This window comes from Bubalus kerabau, chromosome 2 (genome assembly GCF_029407905.1).
Source record: "Bubalus kerabau isolate K-KA32 ecotype Philippines breed swamp buffalo chromosome 2, PCC_UOA_SB_1v2, whole genome shotgun sequence".
Lineage (NCBI taxonomy): Eukaryota > Metazoa > Chordata > Mammalia > Artiodactyla > Bovidae > Bubalus > Bubalus kerabau.
Window position 1 is genome coordinate 3712580 of NC_073625.1, and position 22867 is coordinate 3735446.

Here is a 22867-nt window from a genome sequence, read left to right on the forward strand (position 1 = left end):
CAAAAATGGATGTGCTTTGAGACGTAATGATTGGTGTGGACATTTCGTCTTTTTTTTACTTGCTCACTGTTCCTCCCATTTCTTATAGTAGCAAGACAGACTTTTCTTTGGGGAACCATTCCTGACTCAACTCTCTGTCTAGTTTAGATGGGGCTGGTTGTCCTTCTTTTCCTCCATCCAGTTCCAGGATTTCAGAGGATTCAGCTAATTAGCATATCTGTGCTCCTCAGCCACACGACTGGCTCAGGAATGGGCACATGACTCCATTTGGACCAATGAGGAGTAGGTTCAGGATTTTTACTGGAACTGTTGGGGAAAAGAAACTCTCTTCCCACTGGTTTGGAGCTAGAAGACTCATCCTGGAGCTACTGGTGGCCATCATAGGACAAAAGACTATGTGAGCATGAAGTCCATGTGAAGGGAATTTGTACGGACAGAAATCTGTCCAGAGAGATGAAAAGAGGCACATCCCGAGGTACTGAGTACCCAGATCCAGCCACACCTGAAGCCATGGCACTCTTGAATTTTTCAGATATTATGGACAATAAATTCCCATTAGGCTTTTTTTTTTTTTTTTTTTTTGTCACCCGTCACAGCATGAGTCCTAACATGTGAGCCATATATTGATAGCTGGTATCAGTATAATTTCATTAATATTAATAATGTTCTTGGACATTTTGAGATAAAAAGATGAATGCAGTCTTTTAGCTGCAAAAACTTCCCTCTTCCCTCCTCACCCCATCTCTGTGGCCCCTTCCAAAGCGAGTACCTCCCTATCCCCCCTCATGCCCTCCTCTCAAGAAAACTTGCTTATTTTAGTAGATGTTTATGAAACAAATGTCATTACATCTCTGTTTTCCTTCTTTTGGAAGCAGCAAGATGAGACAAGCAGGTAATACTGTGCCTATGTAGAAAATAATATTTAAAGAAAGAGGCAGAAAAGTATATCTGTTATAAGCTTTTCTTTTTTGTTTCTTTTTTAGAATTGTAGCTTATCAGTTTATCTATGCCTGCTATAGTCATAATTACAATTTAATATCTGCATACAAAAGCTATGTAAAAATCCATTTTTCCCAAATATACAAATTTTCTTTTTGGATAGTTTAAAACATTTTGATCACAGATTTCAATAGAATTTTAGGCTGAAAAAAATATTACCAATCTAGCAATATCACTTAACACCATTTGCAAAACACAAATCTTCCGATGACTGTAAATCTTTCCCTGTTCTGTTGTCTTTTTCTGATTCTCAGGGCATGAAAACATCATGGGGGAATAAAGGTGTTTTCTCCAAAGAAAGCCTTCATAACTAATTTGGCTCTAAAATCAAATGAAAAATGCCAAATAGGAAGAACCAAAAGAGGGGAGTGGCATCATGTCAGCTCGTTCATGCCCTGCTATCATCCGTGTCAGCAAGTTGCCTGTCACCTAAGGGTCTTCCTCTGTCGTGCGTTGTGCTCCAGAACGTCCTGTCTGCATCCTGAGGAGGACAGATTTGTATCTGATTGTCTTGTGCATACGGTGGGTCAGCTTTAACTGTGCAACAGAAAGCCACAAACAGCATTTTACCTGCACGATATTGCTCCTGAAGGCGGCATTAATGAATGTAGAAACACGCTAGAAATGCACACATTTTGCATTTGCAAACATTTGTACAGCACAGTACAAATTCTGTGATAAGGCCAAACCTTTTTTCCCCTAGTCTGTATGTGTGTGTGTGTGTGTGTGTGTGTTTAAAGTTTTTTTTTTTTTTTTTAAAGATTAAAGTGTTTCAATTGTAAAAAATACACACCGGGCAAATCCTTACCTGGATAATAAATATCTACATCACAGTACAATAAAATTTCTCCTCTATAAAATTTAAATACGGATTATAGTCTATCGCTATCAAAAGAAACACTATGCTAATATTTCCTTATTATTAAAATAACAGGAAAAATGACGAGCTTATTTTGGAACCTGACACGGTAGCCATCGGAAAGGGCAAAGAGATTCAAACGTCTGTTAAGCACTCTCCTTCTGAAGAGGAATGGTGGCCTGGTGGTGATTCATCTCAACTCAGTTTGTGAAAAAGGTTTAGCCTTACAAATGCTGGCTACGTTTCAAAAACCATAAGACCAGTTTCATATTTTATGACTCATGCAGCCAAAGGTCAACATGACACGAACGGGTTAGAGTTCCGTAGAGTAAAAATGTATCACGGACAGTGACATGCTTCGAGGGCGTCTGCAGTTCACGGAGGCTGCGTCCGCAGGGGCCGAGCGCGAGGCGCGGGGCGGGCGCGCTGGCCATGCTGCGGGCGGAGGAGGCGGCTCTCGGGCTGAGGCAGCGACACGGCGCGGGTATCCTTGAGGACCGAGGCTCACGGGACGAGGAAAGCTCGGAGGCGGCACGTGGTGTTTGGAGCAGAATCATAAAGAAGAAAAGATCTTTACTTTTTTCACTATTTCTACCAACACGGCACATCTAATTGAAGAGTGAAGTACACTTGAGGGCTACACACACACGCACACACACGCACACACACACACTGGACACCACTCACCCCCCAAATATAAGTGATTTATAAATAGATATCCCAGTTGTAGGGTGTGTTCTCCTCTTCTGGGACGTCTCCCCACTGAGCAAGGTTTCAGGCAGTCCACGTTTGATTTGAAAGTCTGGACGACGTAAGAAAAATGTAAAAAAAAAAAAAAAAATCCAGAGTAAGTCCCTTCTAATTGACTTTTATGGGATGGAGTCTTGAGATGCAGTAAGTACCTCAGTCAATTACAGAAGGAATGAGTCACCTTGACCACCGGGGTTGTGAGTCTTTCAGTCTTGACAGCCTTTCCTTCAACCGGAAGTCCTCGAGGCTTAGTGTACTCAGCAGGAAGTAGTCAGCCTTCGGCAAGATTTTGAGATCCGCAGTTTGCCTGCTTAAGGCTACCATGTAAGAGGCCAAGGATCAAACACACATTTAGTTGGGGCTGGCTGGGTTGCTGCAGATCTGCTGAACCATTTGGCCAATGGTCAATCATGTTAATCCCTAAGGCGTTCCCATGCGGCTTTAGATCAGGCTCTGCACTTGCACTGAATCTGGGGCTGTCTGATGCCCTGGGGAATCTCAACACGTTGAGGAGACTTTCCTGGGGAGCCTACTGCCTGAGGAGTCTGTGAGCTTCCAGGACCTGCCTGCTCGCCTTCCCTTCCAAAGGAAAACCTGCCCCACCTGGAAAAGCTTCTCAGAGTTACCCTGGAGCAGAGAAGGTGATTAAACGCTTTTGTTTCAAAGAGCAGTTATCCAAAGAGAGTCAACAGAGGAAGCTGAGATGGTGACAAAGTGAGGACCAGAGGAAACTGGCTAGAGGCTACCTGGAGAAAACAAAACCAAAAAACTGTCGGTAGGACAGGGAAGCCTGGCGCGCTGCAGTCCATGGGGGTCGCAAGGAGTCCGACAGGACTGAGCGACTGAACTGAACTGAGGGAAGTCAAAGCAGGTAATCTGCCCATGAACTTCATGTTGATAATTTTATCCTCTTCACCTATTTCCTTTGAGTAGTAAGTTCTAGTGCACCGCTCTTGGTTTCTTTCCCTGGAAGCCTGTGTAATTGCTTTAGCACATCAAACACACAATTTTTCTCCGGGATTATTTCTGGTCACTCTCAGGATTTTTAATGCACTCCTCTCCTTCTCCCAAATCTACCCTGCCTTTCTCTAAATAACTGATACGTCGTATATCAACTTTCTATTTTGAATCAACACCAAATGTATTTTCCTTAGCTGTCAGGAGAGTCATCATTTCTAATAAAGTTAGAAATTAGAATGTGAAAGAAACCATCAAAAGAACTTGATTCCCTCACCCCCTAAAATTAGTACAGTGGTAAGGACAGGAAGGATTTTTGAGTTCATGACTCAAGGTCACAAATCTACCACTCGAGAGCACAAAATAGAACTCAGGCACCCCAACTTCTGGGCCAGTTAAAAAAGAATGAATCCACATGGTTTTTAGGCAAGTTTCACTGATATGGCTTATTTTCCCAAACACTTCCAGGATAAGGCAGTACAAGGCAGGCAGAGGAATAGTTTATGTCTACCATGATGGTGAAGAGTGGGATACATTCAGTTTCATGGGTATATTCTGTGCCCGTCTTCTGACATTGAAGCAACCAGGGGCATCATATGCTTTCTGGGCACACAGTACTCCAGTGTCGGTCACTGGGGAGATGGGCTGGGCAGGGAAGGTGAGTGAGGGTTTGTGTGCGTGGTTTGCAGCTGTTTTCTGCTGAGTATCTGTCAGGGCGATGCTATCAGAAAGACAGAGAGAGTCAGTGGCTGGAGCAGGCTTTGTTTGGTGGTAGTCAAGCCTCAGAGCCAGAGGGAAAGGAGATTAGGAAACACTTGTGAGTAGAGCAAAGAGCCCGAGGATCCAAGAACAGAAGGGGGGAACCTCAGCATCAGGGCGTGAGGAGGCTCTGAGGCCCTGCATTTCCTTCAACATAGAACGTGACATCACTAGTCTCTCCCCAGAACAAGACTCAAACATTTCAGCTTGTTACCGCTCCTTGACTGGAAGGTCGATCCACAGGGAAATCTGTTGTCGGCTCAGCAGAGATGGAATCAGGTTGAATGACTTGAGGACTTTGAGAGTTGAAGGGTCTGATGTCACTGAACAGTGACATCACTCTGTAAGTAGGTTTGATTTTTGTGGGAGTTTCCTCTGAGCAGTAAGAAGCCTTCTTACTATGAAGTGACACTATGTGAATTTTTGGAAACCACTGAGTCACATATCTATGAAGATTTTGAATTTCTTTGGGCTCACTTAAGGAAATTGTTTTCCTTGTTGGCCTCAACCAGTCAAACACCTGCACATCTTTGAGTCACACCCTTGTATAACTCAAATTAAATCACAGGATTATGAGAATTACAGTGAAAGGACAGCTAATTTGGGGGAAACAAATATCCTTATACATTCCAGGTCAGGCTGCTGGGAGAGAGCAGAGTGCTGAAAACAGCATGTTCTTGAATAGATAACAATTTGTTCAGAACTTTCCCTAGGAAGCTGAAAGCCACATCTCATCAGAGGCTGTCTGTGCTGTGCTAATTCGAGCCCTGCAAAAACCAGGATTGGATCAAGATGACCACATTGTCTTGGTTTTAAGTCTTCTTTAGTTTCCTGCTGTGCCATTTTGCTTGCTTGAGTCACTGACCAGGGACAGATGGGAGCTGGTGACGGCTTGGTGCTGGTGAATTAATGATTGTCCCCACCTCACCTCCACAACTGTAAAACCTCCAAAGCATATTCACATCAAAGGACTGGAGAACAAAATGCAATAGTTAGCAAGTACCCGCATTCGAGGGGCAATTTCATCCACGTCTATGCCAAGGACTACCTCCCTTTACCCCAAAACAATCCCTCCCAACACAAAGAAATAAAGGAACAAACAAAAAAGAGCTAGGCAATGGAATGAAATGACACCCAGTAGTGCTGTTGGAATTATGAGAATGAGTCAGTCGGTCTAATCCTCAAACACTTCCAAGAACAACGGGGGAAAGAGTTCCGTGGGGCATTCCACCTTCATGTGCAGGAAGCGGCTGGCATGGCAGGCTCCGATCATCCGCAGGTCTGTCACCTTCATCAGGAGTTTTGGCCAAAAGTGAGTCACGTGGTGTTTTCGGTAATTGATATAGTGTTCAAAGGCCAGCAGGAAACTATCTTGGTATTTTTCTATTCTCTCAACGCAGGCAAGCCCTGGGCGATCTGAGGGAGAAGAAAAAAGGATGTTAATTTGCAGGCAGAAATGATAAGGCTTGCCTGGTCCACTTCAAGTCCTTTAGTGTGAAGTGGGTCAATCTGGGGACTTTTGACTCCTAGGAATGGGCACGGATGCAGTATGTACTCTGGGGCATCAGGGACCAAGATGCCAGGGAGTGGAGCAACTTACATGAAGGGTGTCAAGGCTTTGTTCAGATAAATATCTCTGGCTTACACAAATCACCTCCTTGGGTGTGAAGGGTGATGCCTCCCTCCTAGGGTACAGAAGGAGAAACCTCACCTAGAGAACTGAAATACTCTGCATAATGAGGGATTCTGACAAGCATGGGACTTACAGAGAAAAGGGAGATGTGAAAAGAGATTGGGAGGAAATCAGGCAGCCTGGATGCAAAGGAAGAATGTCCGATGGGAAGAGACTCTGGTGAAGACAAAGCAGCACAATATCCAATTTTAATTGTTCACTTGGCTTCAATGAACTACTCCTTCCCTTCCCTTATACCTTTGATTGCTTCTGTAGAAGCCCTGTGTTGGTGGTGTCTTGGGAAGTTATAATGAAAAGGGGATGTGAACGACACTAGCATCATTCTGTGTAGAGAAGAGAAGAGTCATGGTGGGAAGATGAGCTGGAGGAGATCATGATCATGTATAGCCCAGAAAAATCTTCCCAAATCTTGGAAAATCACTGGTCTTCCCACAATATATAGGAGACTCAAGGCAGTTTAAAAAACATTGATAAAAGGATGTCAAGAGAAGGCTGGATGATTGGGGAACATCTAGGCTTCGAGGACTTGGGTTGCAAAAGTGGATACAGAGGGACTGTATCTCAACATGGTAAAAGCTATATATGACAAGTCCACAGCTGAGAGCATACTAAATGGTGAAAAGCTGAAAACATTTTTTAAGACAGAGAACAAGACAAGGATGCCTACTCTTGTGGCTTTTACTCAGCATAGCATTATAAGTCCTATGCAGAGCAATTAGGCAAGAAAAAGAAAGAAAAGGCATCCAAGTTGGAAAGGGAAAAGTAAAAACTGTCACTATTTGCTGATAACATTCCCAGTTGCACCAAAAAGAATAAAATACCTAGGGACTAATTCAACTAAAGACGTGAAAGACTGATACACTGAAAAATAAGACACTGATGAAGGAAACTGAGGAAAACACAGTAAGTGGAAAGATATCCCGTGCCCATGGATTGGAAGAATTAATATTGTTATAATGTTCATACTACTCAAAGCCATCTGTGGATTCAGTGCAATCCCTATCAAAGTTTCAATGGCATTTTTCACAGAACTAGAATAAACAATGATAAAGTTTGTATTTTCAGCCATAAAAGACCCTGAATAGCCAAAGGAATCTTGAGAAAAGAAAACAGAGCTGGAGGCGTCACATTCTCTGATTTAAAACTACATTACAAAGTTACAGCAACCAAAACAGTATTGTATTGGCATAAAAACAGGTACGTAGATGAATGGAAATGCAAATCAAAACCACAAGTAGATATCACCTCACACCTGTCAGAATGGCTATCATCAAAAAGAAAAGAAGTAACAAGAAAACCCTTGAGCACTATTTTTGGGAATGTAAGTTGATACAGCCACTGTGGAAAACAGTCTAGAGATTCCTTAAAAAATTAAAATAGAACAACCACATGACCCAACAATCCCACTTCTGGGTATTTATCTGAAGAAAACGAAACCACTACATCAAAAACATATCTTCACCCCTCTGTTCTCTGCAGCATTCTTATAATAGTTAAGGTATGGAAACAAGCTAAGTGTCAACTGATGGATGAATGGATAGAGAAGCTTTCACAACCCCCCCCCCCCACACACACATGCTGTTTAGTTATAAAGAATGAAATCTTGCCATTTGCAACAATATGGATGGACCTTGAGGGCATTATGCTAAGTGAATAAGTCAGAGAAAGATGAATACTATATAATCTCACTTATAGGTAGAATCTCAAAAACAAACAAAATCCCAGCAAGCTCATATGCATAGCAGATTGGTGGTTGACAGAGGCTGGGAGTCTGGGTGGGTGAAATGGGTGAAGGGGGTCAAAGGGTACAGACTTCGAGTTATAAAACAAATAAGTCATGCAGATGTAATGAACAGCATAGTGACTAGCTAATAATACTGTATTACATATTTGAAAGTTGCTAAGACAGTAAATCTTAAAAGTCCTAATCACAAGAAAAAATTGTGCAACTATATATGGGGAGATATGTTAGCTAATAATCATTTCAAAATAATATACAAATATCCAGTCATTATGTTGTACACCTGAAATTAATGCAATGTTATGTAAGTTACACCTAAAAACAAACAAACAAACAAACAAAAAACCCACGAAATTTGTAAACCTGAATGAATTCCTCATACAATGCTGGGGAGCCCTACCACCTCCCTGCCCAGTTCTCCGGTTTGTGGCTTTGATCAAATAAATATATTCATACTTCAAGTGTCTAGTTATTGAAATATCTGTATCAGTAAAACTCTAAATAGAGTTCTGCTTAATTTGAAAGAAACAATCAGGGTTAAAGTCTCAGCCCACCCTTCTGAGCTTTGACACACTATCCTGGCTTTTGGCATCCCCCATCCAGCTCAGATTGCAATTTTTGCATTTTAATTTTGTGATTTCCTTCATAGTTGATGCTGCTGCTCTGTGGCTCACCCCATCTTCTCTCTCTCTGAATGTGCCAGATAAATTCTCCACAGGATCATTTAACTTTTGATCCAAACAGAAAGTCAACATGATATTACTCTGCACTTACTCAGTTTATTTATTTTACAGGACACTGAAGACCAGAGACACTAGAAGCTTTGCTCAGGGTCACACAGGGAGTCCTTAGATAAATTACATATTTTATTATTTTTTTTTTTTTAAGGATACTTGGACTCCCCTGGTTGCTCAGAGGGTAAAGCGTCTGCCTGCAATGCAAGAGACCTGGGTTCAATCCCTGGGTCAGGAAGATCCCCTGGAGAAGGAAATGGCAACCCACTCCAGTACTCTTGCCTGGAAAATCCCATGGACAGAGAAGCCTGGTAGACTACAGTCTATGGGATTGCAAAGAGTCGGACACGACTGAGCGATTGCTTGCTTGCTTGCCTTGAGAGTCCCTCGGACGACAAGGAGATCAAACCAGTCCATCCTAAAGGAAATCGGTCCTAAATATTTATTGGAACGGCTGAAATTGAAATTCCAATACTTTGGCCACCTGATGCGAAGAACTGACTCACTGGAAAAGACCCTGATGCTGGGAAAGATTGAAGGCAGGATAAGATCGGGAGAACAGAGGATGAGATGGTTGGATGGCATCACCGACTGGATGGACGTGAGTTTGAGCAAGCTCCAGGAGTTGGCAATAGACAGGGAGGCCTGACGTGCTGCAGTCCATGGAGTCGCATGGAGACAATGGAGTGACTGAACTGATAGTGAAGTCTACTGGCAGGGAGCCCCCCGGCCTTGACCTGGCTTGTCTGCTGGAGGCTGCCTCGCTTCCTGCTTCTTGGAAGCGGCTTCCTGTCCTGTGAGCAAGTCCGCTCCCAAAAGGAGCCGGAGTATCACAGAATACAAGACAGTCACCAGGTGGACGTGGAATTCTCAGGATCCTACGGGGGCAGTCATGGGCTCCCGACAGGAGGGGACTGCACATGGCGTAGGCATCGGGAGGGCAGGACGGGGAAGGCCGCGCTAGACAGAGCCTGCCCACCACACCAGAGGCGGGTCTGGGGGACCCCACCGCTGTGGGTGCGGTGCAGAACATGAGGACCCAGAGGAGCCGACTGCCCCGAGGCGGGCCAGGAGTGTCTGTGGAAGGGAGCCGCTCCGGGGGCTCCTGTCACGACCTGAGGAGCTGGCAGACACCCCCTCTCAGCTCCCCGGCAGTCCGCAAAGCCCCGCCCGCCGCTGGAGGATGCTGGGAAGCGATCCGGCGGGGACCGGAAACCCAGCGCCCGCTGCCGGAGGGCAGCGGGATGCGAACCGGAAGCCGGGGACCGGAAGCTCCCCCAGGCGCTCTAAACGCGCGCCGCGGCCGCTCTGGACACACTCACCTGAAGACATCAGCAGGACGGCCTGAAGGAGAGCGACCTCGGTGTCGTCCAGGTTAAAAGAGGACAGCGACATCCCCAGGTCGAAGATGGCGTCGGACACCACCCCGAGGCCCCCGTTTTTCAGCTGGCCGCGCGTCACCGCCATCTCCCCATTCAGAGTCAAAGTCTCACTCTCCGGGTCGTAGCGCACGGCCGCGCGGAGGGACATGATCTCCATGCAGCAGCCTTTAAGGAGGATGATCTGGTCTTCACATGGCAGCTGGAAAGAAGCAGCCCACGTCAGCACGGAGCGAGGGCACAGACGTCTGCTAGGACCCGCCCACGGGACCCCAGGGGCGACAGGAGCAGCCCCTGCCCTGTCTGCTCGCGGCTGCAGACTCCCACAACCACTCCTCATACTCTAAGCCTGGGCTTCCCAGCGCACTTGTGGTAAAAAGTCTGCCTGCCAACACAGGAGATCTGGGTTTGATCCCTGGGTCAGGAAGATCCTTTGGAGAAGGGCGTGGCAACCCAGTCCAGTATTCTTGCTTGAAGAATCGCTGTGGACAGAAGAGCCCGGCAGGCTACAGTCCATGGGGTCACAGAGAGTTGGCGCAGAGTTGGACACAACTGGAGCGACTGAGCACCCACACTGTTCATCATCTTCACCAGTTTTTTTTTTTTTTTTTTTTTGGCTGCACTGCATGGCATGTGGGATCTTAGGTCCCTGACCCGGGATTGAACTGGCACCCCCTGCATTGAAAGTGCAACCAACCCAGAACCCAGGTGTCCCATGCTGCAGGCAGATGCCTTACTGTCTGAGCCACCAGGGAAGCCCAAGAATACTGGAGTAGCCACTAACTGAAACCTTCCTAAATGTACCACCGTTTTGGTCTGGTAGCTCTAAGAGCTGACCCCACTGTTTAGCTGGCAACTGTGCTGCTCTGTTTTTTGAAGAAAGTTTGCTCCTTGAATCTCTTAAAAGGCAGAGGACTAGAACGTCTCTTACAGACACATGTGACCTTTGAGGCCCAGAGATGTCACAACTTTGCTCAGAGTCAACCAGTGGATCAGAGGCAGAGGTGAGCCCAGAATCTGGACCTCCTGGCTCCTAGGGTTATTATGTTCTCAGAGTCTCCGGCATCAGAATTACTGCACACACTGGATCTCTTTGTCAGTGTTGTAATCTCATTTTAAACTCATTTGGGTGTCCTGTTAAGATTTGTGATAACGTGATAACATTATTGTCACCCTGCTTATTTAACTTAGATGCAGAGTACATCATGGGAAATGCCAGACTGGATGAAGCACAAGCTGGAATCAAGATTGCTGGGAGAAATATCAATAACCTCAGATATGCAGATGACATCACCCTCATGGCAGAAAGTGAAGAGGAACTAAAAAGCCTCTTGATGAAAGTGAAAGAAGAGAGTGAAAAAGTTGGCTTAAAACTCAACTTTCAGAAACTAAGATCACGGCATCCGGCCCCATCACTTCATGGCAAATAGATGGGGAAACAATGGAAACAGTGACAGACTATTTTTTTGGGCTCCCAAATCACTGCAGATGGTGACTGCAGCCATGAAATTAAAAGATGCTTGCTCCTTGGAAGAAAAGCTATGAGCAACCTAGACATTATATTAAAAAGCAGAGACATTACTTTGTCGACAAAGGTCCATATAGTCAAAGCTATGTTTTTTTCCAGTAGTCATGTATGGATGTGAGAGTTGGACCATAAAGAAAGCTGAGCACCGAAGAATTGATGCTTTTGGACTGTGGTGTTGGAGACGACTCTTGAGAGTCCCTTGGACTGCAAGGAGATCCAACCAGTCCATCCTAAGGGAAATCAGTCCTGAATATTCATTGGAAGGACTGATGCTGAAGCTGAAACTCCAATACTTTGGCCACCTGATGTGAAGAACTAACTCATTTGAAAAGACCCTGATGCTGGGAAACATTGAAGGCAGGAGGAGAAGGGGATGGCAGAGGATGAGATGGTCGGATGGCATCACGGACTCGATGGACATGAGTTTGGGCAAGCTCCGGGAGTTGGTGATAGACAGGGAAGCCTGGCATGCTGCAGTCCATGGGGTCACAAAGATTTGGACACGACTGAGCAACTGAACTGAACTTAGAGTTTGATTTTTTGGAGGGGGAGAATGTTTAATTAAATGCCATTATCAAAGTAGGTTGAAACACTATTAGTTAATGGGTGTTTTTGATGAATTGGGCTAAGATTGACATGCATCGCCTTGTTTAATGTTTGCAATGATGCAGTGAGGTAAATATTCCAATTCCAATTTTATTGACAGGTGTGGAAATCCAGGCTCTGAGAGGTTGCGAGACATGCTAGGGGGTCCCTGAGTGGGTGAGGTGAGAGTTGGAAGCCAGCTCTGTCAGGATCCAAGGTCAAGGGAAAAGGAGAGCTCCCTCTCTGAAGGGATTTGGGTGTAAGCTTCCGTAAAGAATGAATATGAAATGACACATAGTTTCTCTCTTCATTAAAGCAGGTTCCAATTCTATTTTGAGAAATGATCTTGGCAACACAACTACTTCAGTTCAGGTGACTACATATGACAAAGCAGTACTATGGAATTACCTTTAAAATACAGAGTATTTCATATATATATATATATATATATATTTTATTATTATTACTAACTCAGCCTACCTGCCTTACTGTTTAATTTCAAATTGCTCTGCTTTTTCTCTATAATAAAAGGCATTTTGTGTTTGGTTCTGGAATCCATTCATGTGAATTCTCCCCTCTACTCATTAAACAAAATGACTATGATTTGCTTTTATTTAGTTTCTGATTTGTACTCCTTAATTACATCTTGGATTCCTGAGCTCAGGGCCTGGTAGGAACAGGAGACGGGAACTTGGCTAGCGCCTCCACAGGCAATCAGAAAGCTGGCTGGAGTGGGTGAGCGCTGGCTTCACTGCCTAGGGCAGAGGTCCTGTCTGCAGCCGGCTCATGGACACTTACAGCTTGATGAACATGCATCGCGGCCCCGCCTCTGAGGGTCTGTATGCACCCAAGTTCCCAGGTGATGCCCCTGCACCTGGTTCAGAGACCAGCTCTTGAGAACCATGGACATAGAGTGGCAAAGAGAAATGACTAGTCTGATAAAACCATTGATTTTAGTTGTTTTTAGAGTATATAGACTTGGGCAGGTGCGGGGAGCGAGCTCCGCCCGTGGCAAAGGTCATGAGGAAGGAGGCTCGGCATACGCAAAGGCAGGATCAAGCCTCAGGAGTCCCCCTGGAAATTCTCGAGCATCTACCCCCAAAACCAGAGTCTGCCTACTTTCTGCTTTGTGCTCTCACCTACACCTCTGACTTTACGGGGGGCTGTCCCCCACTACCTCTCTCTGAAAAAAGAGTTAGCTTACAGCTCCAATTAACAATTCCTGGGTGTGACAGTGTTTCAACCTACAAACTCCTTTGGAAGTCCTCTAGCCTGCCTGAATAGGTTTTTCTGGCCACATGTGATTGTTCAGAGCCTCCCAACTGTGAGAGGCAGGAGATGTTCTAAACTGTCTAAACACAGATTCCTTTGAGTAGTTAAAAGATTGATTAGAAATTGTATTGGTGAAGGGTTTTTCACTTATTGGGCCAATGTTTGCTGCTAAGTCTCCATACCCCTTACCTACTGTGTCCTTGGCAGTGTATTGATTGATATAATGGGTGTATAGAAATGTAAGTAGTAGCCTCAATGTTTGTAACCTTGGACCCTTAGGTTAATTCTTTTCTTGATTGAGCCCACCTCACCTTTGCCCTATAGGAATGCAACTCTGTCCAATGCTTTTTTGGAGGCTGGCGCCTGACTTTGGAATAATCACCTTTAGAGAAAAATAAGTTTCTTAAAATGTTAACAGGTCTCCTGGCTGGAAGATGATGTAAATCACCTGAACTTTTGCATATAAGTTTGAAAGCCTGGCTTTGATTAGGACCAGGAACTGCTGTCCTTGCATGACTCCACCCCTTCCCCCATTATCCTCTATGCACAACTTAAGGTATAAAAACTACTTTGGAAAATAAAGTGCGGGCCTTGTTCACCAAGACTTGGTCTCCCCATGTCACTCTCTCTCTCTCAAATTCTGGCTGAGTCTCCATCTGGAGCGCGGAACCTGCCATGCTTGCTAATTATGCCTGGGCTTCTAAGATCCGACTGGGGAGGCCTCAGTGTCTCCTCTCCTTCGGGAGAATGGAAGGACGCCTGCGGCCTACGTAAGTGGTGCAAACTTCTTGTCTTGAAGTTTTATTGGTCTCCCGCGTAAACCAAGCTACTCAGCCTCTTTTCTCCACTGAATTTTCCTACTGAGCTATCCTCATTCTATTACTCTTTATATCCTTAATTAACGTTTAATTAAGCAGTTGTTTCCTGATCCTCGCCTACACCGTCTCTCCTTTGAATACCCTGGATCAGCCGGGCTAGACCCCGGCAGGCAGGCCCCATCTTTATAGCCAAGTCTGATGATAGATGAAGTAGAATTCTTCTTTTGAAAACTTCCTATTTGTGAGTTCACATGTAAATAAAAGCAGAGTAAAGATTTGTCAAGCATCTCCAGCAGTTTAAAAACTGGGCCAGATGCCTGTTCTTTAAAGAGGGGTTTAGGGTGAGGTTTGTTTCCACGTGTGGGCAGACAGTCTCTAAGTCACCTAAGAACCCTCCACTGTGGGGAGGCCCCAGGGGGCCCGCCCGGGGGAGAGGCGGGGGTGCCCACAGACTGGCAGGAATGCCCGTGCCCTGCGCTCAAGAAACGGTTCTGACGTGCTCTTGGCAGCTCTGCCAGCAGCCATTTCAGAGCTTTTGAAGCCATTGGTTGGTGGCCTGGCATGGGTCTCAGCAGAAAGTTATCCTGAGTATGATCTGAACAGCAGCTGCATCAAACTGCCTCTGGCAGAAACTTCCAGTTCTGGGGCCCACCTGGGATCTGAAGCCCACTCCACAGGTAGCTCACGGCCTGCAACATTCACGGCCCTCTTTGGGGTTCCAGAGTGTCAAAAGGGACTTCACTGGTGGTTCAGCGGTTAAGACTCTGCACTTCCAATACAGAGGGCTTGGGTTTGATCCCTGGTGGGGAACTAAGATCCCACATGCCACACAGCACCACCAAAAGATTAAAAAAAAAAGATAGTGTCAAAGGGTAAAGGCCCTCAGGAGGCCACAAGCACCAGAAACATATGTACCGCTGCTGTCAAAATGGTCTCCCCTCACTTTTTTTCAATTGGAGACTACAAAATATCAAGGTTGAAAGAGAGGTGGAATCACGACTTTGAAGCAGGCTTAAATTCCCGAGGGAAGCTTGATGGGAGAAGCGTGCCACACTCGGGCCTGGAAAGTTCCAGGCTGAGCTTTCACCCTTGCCAAGGACACAGAGCACGGTGTGTTTGTTGCTGCTGGTGGCAATGGCTTCTTTTCCTCCATTCACTACATAGCTCTCAGTGGCTGGTGGCCTTAAGCTTTACAGTTTCTGGAAAACTTTTTCAGTGGGTATTCCAAGGGGAACACAAGACTGGTGGACTAGTTCGCCTTGTAGGAGTAGCCAACTCCAGTTTTTTCTCAGACGCCAAGGACTGAGGAAAGAGGACACAGCCCGGAGACAGAGGACTAACAGAGGTTCGGGAAAACAGATTCAACCCAGCACCAAAATCAAGAGCTGACACCGGGAGTGAGAGGAAAGGCGTCCTTGGCACAGACGAGACTGTAGACACAGTTTCTAGAGGGCAATTTGGCAACGCATGGAAAGTCCTCAGAGGAGCAGCTTAGGTCCTTAAATTCCACTTTTGGGATTCGCCCCAGGAAACAGGCTGTTCTGTGAACAGGGCTTAGGCACCAGAACGCTCGTTGCAGAATATTTATATTATTAAAAATCGGATATCCCGTAAAGGCAGATAACCTAAATTATGGCAGATCTGTTCTTTAGAATGGGCCTTCCCAGGTGGCTCAGTGGTAAAGAACCCACCTGCCAATGCAGGAGACGCAAGACACACAGGTTTAATCTCTGAGTCTGGAAGATCCCCTGGAGGAGGAAATGGCAACCCACTGCAGTATTCTTGCCTGGAGAATCCCAGGTGGGATCTTAGTTCCCTGACCAAGGCTCAAACCTATGCCCCCTGCAGGCGACATGCCGAATCTCACCATTGGACTGCCAGGGACACCCCCCACCTCATCCCACCCCATTTCACTTATTCTTGAGGATGAAGAAACCACCACAAAGCCAGCCTGCTGGGATACAAAGTGGAAATAATACAGACAGAGACTCAAAGAACAGTGGCCCCATGCCACAGGTAGACTTCATCTCTTTGATCTTAATTTTCCCTATCTGTAAAGTGGGCTTAACAAAAGCTATCCTGCCAATCTGTTAGAGACTGGATTTCATGAGGCAGGCTTGAGCACGGCAACCAGGATATCACAATGCCGATTGAGAGGAGGTGAGACTGTCTGGTTCTCCTGGGCCTGGAGTCGGGCAGTGGGGAGGCCCCTCATCAGCCTCACATGGATAAGCTGATGGATGATGATCAACAGAGGAGGCGGGGAAACTCGCGGGACAGTGCCTTGTCATTTCGTGCTGCCGTGGTTTTCATATGACTTTTTGTAAGTCCCAACCGATTACTATTAAATTACATGTAATACTCAGGAACTCAATGGAACTAATCATAAATACGAACAAAGAAGGAAAAGCAATCTCCTCACCTCACAAAACATAGGCAACTTTTTGGCAAAATCCACCACTCTGGTAATTGCTGGTGTGATGATTTTTGTAAAATGGCTGAAGGCTTCTAAGTCGACCTTTCCACCTTCTGGGGCGTTTACTATCGGCGCCTGTCCGATGTCTTCGGGCTGAGGAGGAGAGACAAGGAGGATTTAAATGAAGACACCGAACAGGTCATTGATCACGGTTCTCCCGCGGCAGGAAATCGCTCCTGAACTGGCATATACTGTACGGTTTCCACGTCATTCCGTGAGAGACCGTACAGTTTCCAAGACCTTGAATTCTCTGAGCAAAGATATATGTTCTTGGTCATCGCTTTCAAAGGCCCCCAGTGATCACGGTCACAGGGCTGTTGCTGTGGAAAGACACTGAGAGAAAGAGGGAGGAGGAGAAACAAGAATCTTGCTCTGTTTCTGAGTGCACGAAGGGGACCTATGTCCGGGGCTCCGGGTGCCATGTTCAGAGCAGGGCACACCCTGTGGGTGTCCTCCTGTGGGTGGTGGGAGGGGAGGGGGAGCCCCGCACACAGGACCCAAGGATTCACTCTTGCTTGCAATGCCTTTTGCTTGGATTCCAGTCTGCCCTCCAGAGGCCAGCCCGAAGCTAGCTCCTCAGCTTGGACTGCAACAGGCTGTGGCCTCTCCTTGTATCTCCTGTGCTCACTGGTGCTCCCTGCCAGCAACAGTCCTCCCTGCTGCCCTTTCTGGTCCTTGCGATGATAATGACTGCCTTGGGTGGTTCTTACCCAGTCCCTGATGGACAGGTGAGCGAAGGAGTGCCCAGGGAGGTTCAGGACAGTTCCGAGGCCAGGACTGGTCCCTGCTCTTCCAGGAGGCCATGCCTGGGGTCAGAGGAGCTGACACTGCCTGACGGCAGCGCCCTTTGCCCAGAGTCACGGTGGACATGCAGGGGCGAGGCGGCCAGGCTGGGAGGCGGGAAGAGGGCAGACAGGGCAGGAGGTACAGGTTCCAGGAGCCGGTCCAGCAAGTCCGACCCCTCACCGCAGAGTGGCTGCTGAGGCCACCACTGGGGACGGACTGTGTCTGCTTCTACAGGCCCCAGGCTTGACTGTGCCTCTGATTGACCCCCAGAATTGCCTACTCAATAGGTCCCTGTTAGAGAAACTGCATTTCCACTGGCTCCCCAGGGCACGGGTGCCGCTGGCCCGAGCCTGGGTGCTGAGCAGCAGTGGGCGAGCAGTGACCACACCCAGCCCTGGGGACCCACTTCCTGCTTGGCTTCCCCCGTCACCCTGTTGCTGCTCTCGCCTCCTTTTTAGCACAAAGACAAGCAGGGATGGTTCTTTCACTCTCCTACTGCCAGGGCACCAGGTCGGAAGGGTGGCCCAGGCCATCCAAAGGTGTGACTGGACATGTACGCCCTGGGGTCGAGGGCGGGGGGATTTTTCAATCTACTTCATAGCAAACTATGACAGCATCGACCTATTTTGGATTCTCCAGGAGGCTCTTTTGTTTTTTCTACTTTTGGGGGACAGCAAGTGCATGGGAAAGAAAGCTGGTTTCTGTCTTGTTTCATATCAGTGACTATGTTTTGGGGCAACTGTCAGCATAGCAAGTCCATGGGAGGCTGCTGATTCTCCAGATGCAAATGGAATTGATGGGATAATCACAGGTAGGGCTTCTCTCTCTCTCTCCTGTCTCTGTCTCTCTCTTATACTGAGTTAAGGGACGGACTTCCCTGATGGCAGAAAGCAAAGAGGGACTAAAGAATCTTTTGATGAGAGTGAAAAAGGAAAGTGAAAAAGCTGACTTAAAACTCAACATTCAGAAGACGAAGATCATGGCATCCAGTCCCATCACTTTATGGCAAAGAGATGGGGGAAAAATGGAAAGAGTCACAGACTTTATTTTCTTGGGCTCCAAAATTACTGTGGACAGTGACTGCAGCCATGAAATTCAAAGATGCTTGCTCCTGGGAAGAAAAGCTACAACAAACCTAGATTGTGCATTAAAAATCAGAGACATCACTTTGCTGACAAAGGTCCATATAGTCAAAGCTGTGGTGTTTCCAGTAGTCATGTATGGATGTGAAAGTTGGACCATAAAGAAGGCTGAGTGCTGTAGAACTGATGTTTTTAAATTGTGGTACTAGAGAAGACTCTTGAGAGTCCCCTGGATGGCAAGGAACTCAAACCAGTCCATCCTAAAGGAAATCAGTCCTGAATATTCATTGGAAGGACTGATGTTGAGGCTGAAGCTCCAATACTTTGGTCATCTGATGCAAAGAACTGACTCATTTGAAAAGACCCTGATGCTGGGAAAGATTGAAGGCAGGAGGAGAAGGGGATGACAGAGGATGAGATGGTTGGATGGCATCACCGACTTGATAGACATGAGTTTGAGTAAACTCTGGGAGAGAGTGATGGATAGGGAAGCCTGGCGTGCTGCAGTCCATGGGGTCACAAACAGTTGGACACGACTGGGTGACTGAACAACAACAACAAGGGAAAAGGTACATCAGGAAGTCTGGGGGTGATTATTCCGATGCACACAGCAGCCTGGCACCCTGCAGACCACCTTGCTGGCCTCTCTGATCCCTGCCACTTTGAAATGTGGCCGGGCTTACCTGCATGTCTGCTTTATAACTCTCTCACAAAGATTAACTAATAAAAGGAACATGGTAAAAAGGTAGAGAGTTGAATACACACATACATAAGGTGATCTATGTAAGAAATAAAAATAAAAATATTATTTTAATAACATAGTTTTGGCCTGGTTGACTCCAAACATCTCACTGAACATTGATAGATCTAATCTAATTGTATTGAATTGTCTTCAATGTCTTTTGAAATGTCAGTGTCTAAATACTGATGTTAATAATTTCCATTTAATCTGTGAGTCTGTGGGGTATTTGAATTACCATCTGTGATACCTCTAGCGGAGAAGGCAATGGCACCCCACTCCAGTACTCTTGCCTGGAAAATCCCATGGCTAGAAGAGCCTGGTAGGCTGCAGTCCATGGGGTCGCTAAGAGTCAGACATGACTGAGTGACTTCACTTTCATTTTTCACTTTCATGCACTGGAGAAGGAAATGGCAACCCACTCCAGTGTTCTTGCCTGGAGAATCCCAGGGATGGGAGAGCCTGGTGGGCTGCCGTCTATGGGGTCGCACAGAGTCGGGCACAACTGAAGCGACTTAGCAGCAGCAGCAGCAGATACCTCTAGAGGTTTGAAAAATAGGAGGGAAAATGTATAAGGAAATCTGATAATTTTAACTAAAATTAAATGCCCAAATATAACAACCTCATGAGCTTTTCTGTTGACAAATAGCAGAGTAGGAAAAAAAGTTTATTTTTAAGCTTTTGGATATTTACTGGAAAATACAATTGCTAGAAGTAAAACCATATGCAAAGTAAAAGCCTTCTATTATATCATTAAGGTTTATATCCAAAATAGATCTTGGATACTAGAAAAAAGAATATATGAATTGACCTGAGTTAAAGCATCACATGTAAGAAGTTAAAGTTGACAATGCAAGTTTGTGACTTCCCTGAAGGTTTTTTACCCATAAGAACAACATATTATTTGCTAAAATATTTGGAAGATGTTAAAAATATAATACAAATACTTGGCACACTTGAATCCACTGGATATCTTCTTCCAGCAAGTAGCCTGTAGTCTACTCAGTGAACACATTTGCTCATATACACGTGTGTGTTTTTGCACATGAGATCAAACTCAGAGACTAAGGATAGGTCCCTGGCATGCAGACTCAGCAATGGAGACTTGGGGAGTGGGCCTTTTGTGTCTGTGGATCAAAGTGCTTGAGCTGCTCACGGGGGTGGGCAGGGGGCCCTAATGGACCCCTGGAGCCAGCCCCGTCCACCTCTTCCCGATTCCTCCCCAATTTGCCTTGTGCTTTCCCACTCCAGTATTCTTGGGCTTCCCTGGTGGCTCAGCTGGTAAAGAATCCACCTGCAATGGGGCACCTGGCTTCAATCCCTGGGTTGGGAAGATCCCCTGGAGATGGGAAAGGTTACTCACCCCAGTATTCTGGCCTGGAGAATCCCATGAACTGTATAGTCCACGGGGTCACAAAGAGTAAGACATGACTAAGTGACTTTCACTTTACTTTGCTTTTCCTTCTGGGGCTGCCTCCTCACCTCCCCCAGACTTTTGCTTTCTTTAAAGTCTTCACATGAAACAACAGACTGGTTCCAAATAGGAAAAGGAGGACGTCAAAGCTGTATATTGTCACCCTGCTTATTTAACTTATATACAGAGTACATCATGAGAAACGCTGGGCTGGAAGAAGCACAAGCTGGAATGAAGATTGCCGGGAGAAATATCAATAACCTCAGGTATGCAGATGACACCACCCTTATGGCAGAAAGTGAAGAGGAACTAAAAAGCCTCTTGATGAAAGTGAAAGAGGAGCGTGAAAAAGTTGGCTTAAGGCTCAACATTCAGAAAACGAAGATCATGGCATCTGGTCCCATCACTTCATGGGAAATAGATGGGGAAACAGTGGAAACAGTGTCAGACTTTATTTTTTGGGGGCTCCAAAATCACTGTAGATGGTGATTGCAGCCATGAAATTAAAAGACGCTTACTCCTTGGAAGAAAAGTTATGACCAACCTAGATAGCATATTGAAAAGCAGAGACATTACTTTGCCAACAAAGGTCCGTCTAGTCAAGGCTATGGTTTTTCCAGTGGTCATGTATGGATGTGAGAGTTGGACTGTGAAGAAAACTGAGCACCGAAGAATTGATGCTTTTGAACTGTGGTGTTGGAGAAGACTCTTGAGAGTCCCTTGGACTGCAAGGAGATCCAACCAGTCCATTCTAAAGGAGATCAGCCCTGGGTGTTCTTTGGAAGGAATGATGCTAAAGCTGAAACTCCAGTACTCTGGCCACCTCATGTGAAGAGTTGACTCACTGGAAAAGACTCTGATGCTGGGAGGGATTGGGGGCAGGAGGAGAAGGGGACGACAGAGGGTGAGATGGCTTGATGGCATCACCGACTCGATGGACGTGAGTTTGAGTGAATTCTGGGAGATGGTGATGGACAGGGAGGCCTGGTGTGCTGTGATTCATGGAGTCACAAAGAGTCGGACATGACTGAGTGACTGAACTGAACTGAACTGAACTGAAAGTCTTCACTTCAGTCTCATCTCTGCCAATTCCAACTCTAACTTCTCTCGGAAGCCTTCCCATATGGCCTCGGTGGGAGACAGTGTCCACCTCATTTGAATACACAAGGTGGCCCAGGTAACCACTCATCAGGCATCGAGGCATTGTTACTTTTATTGTAGTTATGATAAGTGAAAGTGTTAGTCTCTCAGTCGTGTCTGACTCTGCAGCCCCATGGACTGTAGCCTGCCAGGCTCCTCTGTCCACGGAATTCCAGGCAAGAATACTGGAGTGGGTTGCCATTGGCTTCTCCAGGGAAATGTAGTTACACAGGTATAAGTCTAAGATGAGAACTTCTCAAGACAGGGGAATATGCCTTGAGGATCTTTGTCTGCTGTGTAGAAGGCATTGGGCCAGGTGGTGAGGACTGGTGGAGTGAATACATGGGTGGATGTTTCTACATGTCCTCAGGCAGTATTTATCGTGCAACTGCTGAGGTCAGGGTTTATTCTACACACTGAGGCTACAGAAACAGTATATCCTCAAAGAACATTCACATGGTGACGGGACTCGGACAATAAATGAAATGAGTGCTCTCAAGAAAGAATGTTAATTTGTGGTAAGACTGGAGGTGACGTAATAATACACGCGGCTTGGGAGGTCAGGTGACCAGCCAGGCCCCTTTGAGATGTCAGGTGTGAGCTTTATCTTGAAGAACGTCAAGAAGGCAGCCTCCCACAGATGCAGAGGACATTTAAGGCGGAGGGCAAACCCACTGCCTAGTCCCAAGGTCAGAGAGGAGGCCCATGCAGTAGGCGTAGACATGGCATGCAATACAGGATGGGAGGCAGGCAAGGGTGCCACTGTGATGGGCCCTCAGGGGCCATGGAGAGGAGATGGGCGAACTTTAAATGCAATGGAGCACCGCTGAAGGGCTTTAAACAGGAGAGCAGTCATGACGAGATTTACGGTTGCTACATGGAGAAGGGATGCAGGAGCCAAAGGAAGAGATGGGCGAACAGCAGCAGTGGTTTGGGCAAGAGGGGAAGTGGGCTGGACCAGGGGTGGCAGCAGAGATGGAGAAAGGGGAGACCTGGAGACCCATCTAGGAAGCCAGGGGGTGGAGGCCGATGAGGGGCCCAGCAGCTGTCCTCTGGGCAGTGGTGTTGGGGGTGCACAGAAGGAGAAATTCAGGGGTATGTGTGGACGTGGCTTTGACCCCAGCTCAGTACTAGAAGAGGCTGGTATGACACAAAC

The 22867-nt window shown here is 46.4% G+C and overlaps 1 protein-coding gene across 14 annotated transcripts in view; it reads right to left on the reverse strand.

Annotated features, from left to right (window-relative positions):
* Nucleotides 1-1502: 1502 nt before the first annotated feature.
* Nucleotides 1503-22867, reverse strand: part of THRB (thyroid hormone receptor beta) — a 444462-nt gene continuing 423097 nt past the window's right edge. For all 14 annotated transcript variants that reach the window (XM_055566908.1, XM_055566903.1, XM_055566907.1 and 11 more), the window contains 3 exons: nucleotides 16497-16643; nucleotides 9815-10073; nucleotides 1503-5740 (listed from right to left, as the gene is read on the reverse strand). In XM_055566908.1, coding sequence (XP_055422883.1) covers nucleotides 5499-5740; nucleotides 9815-10073; nucleotides 16497-16643 — 648 coding nt within the window. In that variant the 3' untranslated portion in view covers nucleotides 1503-5498. The remainder of the gene's footprint in view (nucleotides 5741-9814; nucleotides 10074-16496; nucleotides 16644-22867) is intronic.